This window comes from Pan paniscus, chromosome X (genome assembly GCF_029289425.2).
Source record: "Pan paniscus chromosome X, NHGRI_mPanPan1-v2.0_pri, whole genome shotgun sequence".
Classification (NCBI taxonomy): Eukaryota; Metazoa; Chordata; class Mammalia; order Primates; family Hominidae; genus Pan; species Pan paniscus.
The window spans coordinates 106,531,942-106,544,466 of NC_073272.2; the positions used below are offsets into that span (position 1 = coordinate 106,531,942).

At 39.8% G+C, this 12,525-nt stretch overlaps 1 protein-coding gene across 1 annotated transcript; it reads right to left on the reverse strand.

Moving 5' to 3' along the window:
- Positions 1–1,735: 1,735 nt before the first annotated feature.
- LOC129395442 (syncytin-1-like) lies at positions 1,736–12,193 on the reverse strand. The gene has a single exon (XM_055106863.2). The coding sequence runs from the start codon at positions 4,487–4,489 to the stop codon at positions 3,002–3,004; it is 1,488 nt and encodes a 495-aa protein (XP_054962838.1). The 5' UTR covers positions 4,490–12,193; the 3' UTR covers positions 1,736–3,001.
- Positions 12,194–12,525: the final 332 nt, after the last annotated feature.

Sequence of the window (12,525 nt, forward strand, 5' to 3'; positions counted from 1 at the left end):
CAGATGCCCATGGAAGGAAAGTGGTCATTAATCTCCACTCACATAGAAAGAACTCTCTCTCTCTCTCTCTCTCTCTATATATATATATATATACACACACACACATATACATATATACATATATTGTTGTTATAGTAGGAGGGAGGTATGTTCCTATCTTCTATATCCTGCAGGGTTGCACTCCATTACATCAAGTAGAAATGGGCTTATGAGAATTATATTGATTAATTTTATTAATTCATTCAATTAATATTTATTGTTCACCTTCTATGTGTCAAGTACTGTTCTAAGCACTACAGTTGTTTCAATATTCTTATCTTTAGCAGCCATGTGAATAGTTGGATCATTTAGGGAGGTGTTAACATTGGGAATGGAACCAGTTTTTGAATAGGAAGTGTATCAAGAGTTCTGTTTTGGATGAGCTCAGTTTGACATGCATATTAGACATCTAAGTGGAAGTATCATGTAGGAAGCTAGATATACAAGTAGAATTCAGGGGAGTCTCAATCTGAATGAATTTGAGTGTCATCAATTAGTACAGATAGAGAAGTATTCTGTAGTACTGAGCCCTGGGAAAACCCAACATTAAAGATGAGAGAAGACAAATCAGCCAGCAAAGGAAAGAATGAAAGAGCAGCCAGTGAGGGAGGAAGGAAACCAAGACTAAGGTTTAACAGTAGCCAGGTGAAGAAAACATTTCAAGGAGGGAGTGATCAACTGTGTTGAATGCTGCTGAGAGGTTAAGTGGGGACAAAAAGATGGCCATGACATCTTTTGGCAACTGGTGGCCTTAAAGAGTTATTTCAGTAAACTGGTAGGGCCAAAAGCCTGACTAAACTGAATTAAGGAGGAAAATTGGAGATAAAGAGGTTATACGAGGACAGGTGCCTGGATAACCTCAGCCAACCTAGTTCTTCCCACTCCTTCCTCTTAGTTGAAGTGTCTGAAAAAATCTGAGCTATGACCTTGTTTTGCAACATTTGTGCTCAGTGGGACAAGTGGCATCCAGAATATATAAATCCAGAGCAGAGCAGTTTCGGGGTCACTCAGCTGTTGTGCAATGTAGGGTACGTGCAGACAAGACTCCAATCACCTTGGGAACTTTCCTGAGCCTTTGAGAGACCAGCTCACTCTGGATCCTAGGCTTCTGTTTATCCTTGCTGCCTATCTTTGAGTAATAAGGCAGCTTTTCTTGACTTGTACAAGTGTCCTGTCTTACTAAACTCACGCAGGTGGTAGAGATACTGGGGGTCCTTTTGCTCCTCGCAGCTGTTTTCATGTTATTGGAACTGCTGTTGCAACTGGGTCTACTCTAAGCCCCCGCCAGACTTGTGAACCTTTACAGAGGTATAAACAACTCTGGATAAATTTTACTATTAAAGGGAGTATAGAAATGGGATGTCAGCTGGGAGGACATCAAGGGAGGGTTTTTGTAAAAATGATGAGATTGTACGATATATAAAACATGTTAGCATAGCAATGGTAAGTAAATTGTTATGCTTACTATTATTATCTCACTTCAAGAATCATTTGAACTTTTCAAATAGCAGTCCATATAATGTTAGGACTTTTAGGATTCATATTCTGATTCTTTATAAGTTTAGGCCAAAAAGGAAAGTTAAGTTCTCAGAGAGAAAGTCAAAATCTTGTGAGCATACTTGTGACTGATGACCCTACTCACTATGGTCAAGCTTATTCCACCAGAGAACAGAAGACATCCACGGTTGCTCAGGTATTATAGGAGAAATAATTTTTGGCATGTTAGTTTCTCACTATAATTGTTTGAAGAGGGAAAGACTGTAAGAATTAGCTAATGTGTCAAGTATATCTTCTCATTCACGAATTCAACAATTGTTTATTAAGCAACTATATGACACTATTCTAGATGCTTGAAACATGGCAATTAAAAAAATATTTTTACTCTCTTGGAGGTCATATCCTTTTTTTTTTTTTTTTTTGAGACAGAGTCTCGTTCTTCACCCAGGATGGAGTGCAGTGGCGTCATCTCGCTCACTGCAGCCTCCACCTCCCGGGTTCAAGCGATTTCCGGCTAATTTTTGTATTTTTAGTAGAGACAGGGTTTCACCATGTTGGCCAGGCTGGTCTCGAACTCCTGACCTCAAGTGATCCGTATGCCTCGGCCTCCCAAAGTGCTGGGATTACAGGTGTGAGCCACTGCGTCTGGCCTCTTGGAGGTCATATGTTAATAGGGGAACAGATAATCAAGTATGAAAATAATTGGTAAGATAATTTCACATAATGTTGAGTGGTATGGAGGATGTACACAGGGTCATGAGATAGAAAGTGACTGAGAGGAGAGTTGGTGAAATTCTTTATAAATAAGGTAGCCAAAGAAAGCTTTTCTAAGGGAAGTGACATTTGGCCTGATGAAGGAGGCAGCCACGTGTACATATGGCGTTGTGGGTTGGCGGAGGGGGGACAACTTTCTAGGCAAAGGGAACAAAGATGCTAAGGTAAGGAGAAGCTTGACTTCTTAGAAAAGAATGCCAATATGTCTGCTGTATGTGTAAGGGCAGAGTAGTATGAGAAGAGGTCAGAGAGGTGGTCAATAGCCAGATCTGGTATAGAGCTTTGTAGACTATGATAAGAAGTTTGCTTTTTTAAAAAATGTGGACAATGCACATAACATAAAACATACCATCTACACTTATTTTAATTATTTTTTGCAGTTGCAAGATTTAATAGAGTGAAAACAGGGCTCCCATACAAAGGGAGGGGACCCAAAGAGGGTAGCTGTTGCTGGCTCGAATGCCTGAGTTTATATATCCCGATCATTGTCCCTCTTGCTGTGCTCTCAGGCGATAGATGATTGGCTATTTCTTTACCTCCTGTTTTTGCTTAATTAGCATTTTAGTGAGCTCTCTGATTGGTCGGGTGTGAGCTAAGTTGCAAGCCCCGTGTTTAAAGGTGGACGCGGTCACCTTCCCAGCTAGGCTTAGGGATTCTTAGTCGGCCTAGGAAATCCAGCTAGTCCTGTCTCTCAGTACCCCCTCTCAACAGGAAAACCCAAGTGCTGCTGGGGAGGTTGACTGACGACCGCTCTACCTGCTTCCTGCTGAAATGGGGCATGGTAGGGGTTGTGCAGTTGAGATTTCCTCAGGAGGGGTGCCTTGATGTCATTAACATCGGAGCAAGGGCTAGCAGGCTGGTCCAGGGGTCCATGGTAGATTTTAGTCATGGACTGCATCTGGGGCTCCATTTGAAGAACCATTTGTAGCTTTACAGCTTCAATTCTGGAAGAGACAAACTTAACAAGGAGGTTAAAGATACAGGGTCCAAAGAGGAGTAACAGTATTAGAGCTGCTAGAGGTCCTAGGAAGGGGAGAACCCAGGGCATCCATTGGCTGAGGAGGCCCCAGTGTTCGGTGTTTTGAAGCTCCTCTGCTCTACATTGTATTCGATCTCGAATTTCTTTAACTTTCTCAGTGACAATTCTGGATTGATTAACATAATAACAGCATTCTTCTCCTAAAAATAAACAGGTTCCCCCTCTTTTGGCGGTTAGCAAGTCTAAAGCTCTTCGATTTTGAAGGACTACTGCTGCTAGGGAGTTAAGTTGATCTTGCAAGGTGACCAGGGAGTCAGTGACCTGTTCCATGTCACCATTTATTTCTTGAGATAGTTTGTAGTAGAACTGAGTAGAGGTTGTGATACCGCCAATGCCAGTACCTAGTCTGCCTAGCACTCCTGCTCTGATAACAAAAGGAAGAATGGGTACTCTTTTGTTGTGGGGCTTAGGTACGACATGATTGTATAAATCTTGTTCAGTGTAGATGGTCATAGGGGGCACTAAGAATGAGAGGAAGCACATAGATTCTGAAAAGCCATTCAAACAATGATAGGCTGAGGTACCACAGACAAAAAATATTCCTGAGGGTAGGCAGACTATTCGTGTGGGAGGCGTTACCCACCTGATGCATTGGGAGCTGGTTGTGTCTATAGTATTGCTAAATTTTACACAGGTGAGGTTTGAGGTATGGGTTATTTCCAGATTGGAAACAAGAGGTCCTACTAAAACGGAAGTGGTGTTTATTTCTGTGCTGAAGTTGTTCCATTGTTCAGGAACAGGGATTGAAATGTATGGCCTGAAGTGCAGGGGGAGGCACATCCAACAGTTAGTAGGGTTTTGGGCTGAGACCTCATGGAGCCGAGTGAGGGTGGTATTAAATAGGCTCACCAGGCGAGTATGGGTACGGAGGGTTTCATGTAGTTTTGAGAGAACTAGTCCTTTGTAGGGGCTAGGGGTGCTATGTCCCCGAGTCAGTTGGGAGATTGCTTCCTTTACTTGTTTTTCTCTTGCCTGACCTTGAATTCCACCCCCATCAGACATACTGGTATGGGTGAAGTAAGTCCAACAGACAGTGGCTCCAAGTCCTCCAGGACAACTAGGATTAATCATTTTCCCTGTCCAATAATGAGTATTTGCATGCATGCAAAGAGTGGCAGAGTTATAGCAGTTGCGGGGCATATGGGTGTGGGCAGTGAAGGTGGAGTTTCCCTTAGATAAACTCCTATACGATGGGGCATCAATATTTCCAGGAAGCCGCGTTCTTTATAGAAACTCTTGGTAAGGGGAGCTACTGGTTGTACAGCAGCATGGAGGGGGTGCAGTGAGAGTGAAAGGGGGTAAGAGAACAGTAAAGAGAAAAATATGATAAGGGATGGCCATGGGGATTTATGATTTGTTACTTTCCTCACAGTTGTCTGATAGTCACAAGTTTCCTTTAGCAGTGAGCATGCCATTCACATCATGAGATTCCACACAGTAAGATCTCTTCCCTGTATTATTTTAATTGCTTCAGATACTAAGACTCCTACTGCTGCCACTACCCATAAACAATGAGGCCAATCCTTTGCCACTACATCAATTTCCTTACTCAGGTACGCCATGGGTTGCAAGCTCATCCTTCGGACCTGTGTAAGGACTCCTAGAGCTATTCCTGTTTTTTTCTGTGACATATAAAGAAAAGTCAGCCCCATTGGCAAGCTTAACACTGGGGCTTGGGTTAGGGCCTTCTTTAGGGCCTGGAAAGCTGCTTCTGCTTCAGGTGCCCATCTTACTAAATGGTATTGGCTTTCTGAGTTTCCTTAATTAGTGTATATAATGGTCTGGCTATTTCGCCGTACCTGGGAATCTATATTTGGCAGAAACCTGTTATGCCAAGGAACCCTCTTACTTGCTTTAGGGTTTTGGGATGAGGATAAGCCAGTGTAGGCTGGATACGTTCTTCACTGAGGGCCCTGGTGCCTTTGGATAATTTTAGACCTAAGTATTTAACCTGCTGTGAGCAGAGCTGAGCCTTTGGTTTGGAAACCTTGTAGCCACAGGTAGCGAGGAAATTTAAGAGCACTTGGGTGGCTTGATGGCACAAGGTTTCTGAACGGGTGGCTAAAAGCAACCATCTAGACAATTTTAAAGTGCACAATACAGTGGACATTAAGTACATTCACAATGTTGTGCAACCATCACCTCTATCTCACTCCAGAATATTGCCAGCATGCCAAAATGAAACTGGGTAACCATTAAGCAGTAACTCCCCATTCTCTTTCCCCCAACCCCTGGAAACCACTAATATTTCCATCTCTGTTGTATTTGCCTATTCTGGATATTTCATAAATTGAACCATACAATATGTGACTTTTTGTGTCTGGCTTATTCCATAGCATAACGTTTTTGAGGTACAAACATTGTAGCATGTATCAGTACTCAATTCCTTTTCATGGCTGAGTAATATTCCATTGTGTGGCTATATAACACATTTTGTTTCTCCATTCATCAGTTGATGGATATTTGAGTTGTTTTCACCATTTGTCTATTGTGAATAGTGTTACAACAAACGCTAGAGTACAAGTTTTATTTTTTTATTATTATTTTTTTGAGACAGAGTCTTGCTCTGTCGCCCAGGTTGGGGTGCAGTGGCACGATCTTGGCTCACTGCAAGCTCCGCCTCCCAGGTTCACGCCATTCTCCTGCCTCAGCCTCCCGAGTAGCTGGGACTACAGGCGCCCGCCACCATGCCCAGCTAATTTTTTGTATTTTTAGTAAAGACAGGGTTTCATCGTGTTACTCAGGATGGTCTCTATCTCCTGACCTCGTGATCTGCCCGCCTTGGCCTCTCAAAGTGCTGGGATTACAGGCGTGAGCCACTGCACCTGGCCAAGTTTTATTTGAATGACTCATTATTTAATGAACCACATCATAATTCTATGGTTAACTTTTTGAACAGCCAATCTGTTTTCCATAGCAGCTGCCTTCCAGCCATGTATGAGGGTTTGAATTCCTCAAAGTTCTTGTCAACACTTACTTTCCTTCTTAGAAATGTATTCTTATACTCATCCTTGTGGTGTGTAGTGGTATCTCATTGTGGTTTTGATTTGCAATTCCCTAATGACTAGTCAAATCTAAGAACACAAAGATTTATCCCTATGTTTTCATCTAAGAGTTTTATGGTTTTAGCCCTTATATTTAGGTTACCACAACTAACATCATACACAATGGTGAAAGACTAAAATCTTTTCCCCTATGATCAGGTGGAAGACCACTGAGTATCATGTTAGCTGTGGGCTTTTCATAAATGTTCTTTATCATGTTGAAGAAGTTCCCTTCTATTCCTAGTTTGCTGAGTGTTTTTATCACGAAAGGGTATTAGATTTTGCCAAATGACTTTTCTGCATTAAATGAGATGATCATGTGTTTTTTTCCTTTCTATCAATGTAACTTATTACATTGATTGATTTTCTTATGTGAATGACCCTTGCATTCCTGGGATAAATCACATATGGTCATGATGTATAATGCTTTTAATACGCTGTTCAGTGTGATTTGCCAGTATTTTCTTGAGGACTTTTGTATCTGTATTCGTAAGGGACATTGGCCTGTAGTTTTCATTTCTTGTGTATTTTTCTGGCTTTGATGGCAGTGTAATACTAGCCTCATAGAATGTGTTAGGAAGTCTTTCCTTCCTTTCCATTTCTTTGAAGAGTTTGAGAAAGATTGGTGTTAATTCTTCTTTAAATGCTTCTAGAATTTACCAGTAGAAATTTCTGTTCCTGGGCTTTTCTTTGTTAGGTTTTTGATTACTGATTCAATCTCTTGTTATAAGTCTATTCAGATTTTTTCGTTGTGCATCAATTTTGGTAGTTGTGTGTTTCTAGGAATTTGTCCATTTCATCCAGGTAATCTGATTTATGGTGTATAATTATTCTTAGTATTCTCTTATAATCCTTTTTATTTTTGTAAGGCTGACAGTAATATTCCCATTTTAATTTCTTAAATAAATTGAATCTTCTTTTTCTTAACCACTATAGGTAATGGTTTGCCAATTTTGGTGATCTTCTCAAATAATCTTTTTTTTTTTCATTTTAATGGTTATATTGGTTTCCTAGTCCCTATTTCATTTATCTTAACTATTATCTTTTTTTTTGGGGGGGGGACAGGGTCTCACCCTGTCACCCAGACTGGAGTGCAGTGGTACAATCATGGATCGCTGCAGCGATCATGTGATTCTCCCACCTCAGCCCCCTAAGTAGCTGGGACTATAGGCATAAGCCACAACGCCCAGCTAATTTTTTAATTTTTTTGTAGAGACGAGGTCTCACTACATTACCCAGGCAGGTCTCAAACTCCTGGGCTCAAGCAATCCTCCCACCTTGGCCTCTCAGAGTACTGGGATTACAGACATGAGCCACTGTGCCCAACCCTTAGCTATAATCTTTACTATTTCCTTCCTTCTACTAGTTTTCAGTTTACTTTTATTTCATTTTTATAGTTCCTTAAGGTGTAAAGCTGGGTTATTGATCTGAGATCATTCTTTATTTAAAAAAAATAGATGTTTGCACTTTAAAAATATGCATTCGAGCACCGCTTTTGCTGCATCCCATAATTTTTGGTATGTTGTGTTTTTGTTTTCATTTGTCTCTTTTTGTTATATTAGTTGTTTAAGCATCTTTCATTTAATTTTAACTCATTTGTGGATTTTCCAGTTTTACTTCTGTTCTTCATTTCTACTTTCATTCCATTGGATTTGGAGAAGACACTTCATATTGTTTCAATCTTTTACAATTTATTGAGACTTGATTTGTGGCCTAACATACAATCTGTCCTAGAGAATAGTCTTCCATGCGCACTGGAGAATAATGTGAATTCTGTTGTTCTTGGGTGTTCTATAGATTGTCTGTTAGGTTTAAGTGATTTTAAACGTTTAAGTACTCTATTTACTTCAAAAGCACAGGCAACAAAAGCAAACAAATGGGATTATATTAAACTAAAATACTTCTGCATAGCAAAGGAAACAATCAACAGAGCAAAAAGAACCTACAGAAGGAGAAAATATTTGCAAACTACTCACCCAACAGGGGATTAATATTCAGACTATACAAGGAACTCAACATCTCAACAGCAACAAAACAAACTGTGATTTTAAAATGGGCCAGTGATCTGAACAGACATTTCTCAAAAGAAAACATACAAATTGCCAACAAATACATGAAGAAATACTCAACATCACTAATCATCAGGAAAATGCAAATCAAAACCACACTGAGGCCAGGCGTGGTGGCTCATGCCTGTAATCCCAGCACTTAGGGAGGCTGAGGCGGGTGGATCACTTGAGGTCAGGAGTTCAAGACAAACCTGGTCAACATGGTGAAACCCTGTCTCTACTAAAAATACAAAATTTGCCAGGCGTGGTGGCACACACCTGTAATCCCAGCTACTTGGGAGGCTGAGGCAGGAGAATCACTTGAACCTGGGAGGCGGAGGTTGCAGTGAGCAGAGATTGCGCCATTGCACTCCAGCCTGGGCAACAAGAGCAAAACTCCGTCTCAAAAAAAAAAAAAAAAAAAAAAAAAGATGATCTTTGATAGCAACAAGGACACTTTGTCTATTGTAATAATCTAACACTTACTGAGTTCATACCAGGCACTATTCAAAACACCTTACATGTATTAATTCTCACAACCACCCTGTGAGGTAATAGTATTATTGCTCTCATTTCAAAAATGAGAAAACGACTGTGTAGTGAGTTTAACTTACTCAGGTTCACACAGGTAGTAAATAGTGGCCAGATTTGGTTATAGAGCTAGTAAATGGTAAAGACAGTGTATGGTAGAGCCATACACTGGGAATATGGCATTAGATCACATGCCCTTAACCATTATACTGTTCCGTAAGTGGAGGAAGCTACAGTGTAGGCACAAAGGTAAGTAGGTGGTAGATTTGTATTGAAAGAATAAGGGCCTCGTGTCAGGCTGCTATAACAAAGTACCACAGACTGAGTAGCTTATAAACATAAATTTCTCCCAATTTGGAGGCTGTACATCTGAGATCAGGGTACCCTCATGGTCAGGTTCCGGTGAGGACCCTCTTCCAGGTTGCAGACTACTGAAGTCTCCCTGTATCCTCACATGGCAGAGAGACAGCACTCTTGGGTCTCTTTTTTTTGTTTCTGATCCCCTTACCTACCAGATGGGATCTAAACTCCCACAGTGCTTTGCATCTTTCTTTACATCTTTCTTTACGGTACTCATCACTTTATGTTACAGCTTACAAACAGGTTTCTTACCTCCCCTATAAGCTGAGAGATTCTTGAAGGTAGTGACTCATATATTTATTGTTTAACCTAGTACCCCAATGGCATCTTAGAGAATGTCTTATAAGTAGTAATGATACATATGCTTTTCTTAAGGGCATTAACCCCATCCTGAGGCCCCGCCCTTCTGACTTAATTATCTCTCAAAGGCCCCAATTCCTCAAACCATCACATTGGGGTTTAGGATTTTAACATATTAATTTTGAGGAGTCACATTCAGTCTATAACAATGAGGAGGTTCTCAATGAGAACACATGGACACAGGTAGGGGAACAACACACACTGGGGCCTGTGGGGTGGGGTGGGCGGAAGGGGAGGGAGAGCATCAGGATAAATAGCTAATGCATGTGGGGGTTAATACCTAGGTGATGGGCTGATAAGTGCAGCAAACCACCATGGCACATGTTTACCTATGTAACAAACCTGCACGTCCTGCATATGTATCCTGGAACTTTGAATTAAATTAAATTAAACAAACAATGAGGAAGTTCTGGTTTGACTGCCAACATGATATTTTATTGCACGGTTGTACCATAATTTTAAACCAATCAGTCCCCTATTGATGAAATTTTGTTTCCAGGTTTTTGCTATTACGATGCAATGAATATTCTTGTGCCTATCTCTTTGAACACATGTAAGTATTTCTATATAATAGATATAAAAATGTGGATTTTCTAAATCTACATACTTAAAATTTTAATAGATAATGCCAAATGCCCTCCCCAAAGGTTATACTTACTTATACTCCCATCCAAAGCCTACAAGAGTGTCTATTTTCCGTACCCTTAGCAACATTTAGTGTTATCAGTTTTTATATCTGACATTCTGACAGGTTAAAAAATGACAACTCAACATCTAGTGCCCAGATCTTGGTTTCTAAAAGTCATTTCCCAATAAAAGGAAGTAGGGATCCATGCAGAAATGATTAATTCCAGTGCTAGGGTAGGGAAAAAACAAGATGAGCCTGGAACATCTCGTGGTACCAGAAAACAAGGAAGTGGGCAAAAATTGGGGACATGTCTAAGAACAGAGGGGCCAATCTGAAGGAGCTCCTAATGGCCAAAGGTAGAAGAATTTGAGCAACAAAACAATGACAATATTAGGTTATAAGCCATAGAGTAAAATAAACATCCATGTTGATCTAAATACATGAGAAAATAAGCAGATGGGACATCTTCCTTACAGAATTTCAATATAGAGTGAAAAAAAAAAAGAAAATCACTGCTGCTGTCTGAATGTGCCTTCTCAAATTCATATGCTGAAACTTAATCATCAGTGTGATCAATGTGATAGTATTAAGTGGTGGGTCTCTAGGAGATGATTAAGTCATGAGGGTGGAGCCCTCATGATTGGGATCAATGATGTTATAAAAAGGGATTTGCCCTTTTTACCCTGTACCTCCGCCATAAAAGGGAGCAGCGTTCTTCCCCTCTGGAGGATGTAGCAACAAAGTATCATCTTGGAAGGAGAGAATAGCCTTCACCAGACACTGAACCTGCCAACACCTTGATCTTGGACTTCTAGTTTCCAGAACTGTGAGAAATAAGTATCTGTTCTTTAAAAATTACCCTGCCTCCATTTTTTTTTATTGTTGTTATAGTAGCACAAACAGACTAAGACAATCCCCACTAGGTAAACACTACCGTAATAATTGCTGCTGTCAAGAACCATTGATGAATGCTAAAAGTAGTGGGCAAAAGTATGATGGGAAACAGAATATTTGAACAGCTTCAATGACTCTTCCAGAAGGTATTTAGTAATTGTAAAGAGGAAAACTGTAACTTTACAGTAAAGAAATCCAGCAAACACCCCTTTAAGCAAGTGATCAAGGTTAACATCACCAGTATTAAAAATTATCATCAAATATGTCCTGATATAATGCAGTAAAAAGGGCTAAAAATCACTTTTGTGGCATTCTCACCAAAAACACAAAACATGAAAAAACATCAGACAGACCCTCATTAGGGACATTATACAATATAACTGACCAGTATAGTACTCTTCAAAATTGTCATGGTCATCAAAGACAGACTGAGAACTGTCACAAATAGTAACAGAATAAGGAGATAAAAAATGCAATGTGGCATCCTGGATTTGATCCTGGATCAGGAAAGGACATTAATGGGACAACTGGCAAAATTAAAATAAGGTCTAATATAGTTAATAGTGTTGTATCAATATTAGTTTCCTGATTTTGATAACTGTACTATAGTTAAGTAAGATGTTAGCATTAGGGGAAGTTGAGTGAGGATATATGACAACTCTCTTATTATTTTTACAACTTTTCTATAAATCTAAAAGGCTTTTTGAAAATGAGAGCCCACTGTCTTAATCTGCATTACTACTCTGAGCATTTGTCTTAGTTTATTGGTCATTTATATTTTCTTTTCAACACATTTCCTTTTCCCACTTTTTTATTGGATTTTTAAATGTATACTAAAAAGTTATATACATTGTACACTAAGAAATTAGCTCCTTGTATGGGATAAATATATTTTCCAGCTTGTCCTTTGATTTTTTAAAATGGTGGGCTTATATGTATATGTGTATACGAATTTTTTCCTTTCTTTTTTTTAGAGACAGTGTCTTGCTATGTTGCCCAGTCTGCTCTTGAACTCCTAGCATCAAGTGATCCTCCTGCCTTGGCCTCCGAAAGTGTCGAGGTTACTCGCATGAGCCACCGTGCCTGGCCTACGAATGTTTCTAACTGATGATTTCTGCTGACCTGTGGGCAGAAAATAAGGAATGGTAGCAAAGTGGCTTTAAGTTTTCAACTGTAATCAAAAGGCCACAGAATAAAAAACTACTTAACAGAAACGACCGTCTCTCCAAGTTTTTCTTTCCTCCATAAAAATAACATTTATTTAAAAAAATTACACACAGTAAAATTCATCCTTTTTACTGTACAAGCCTA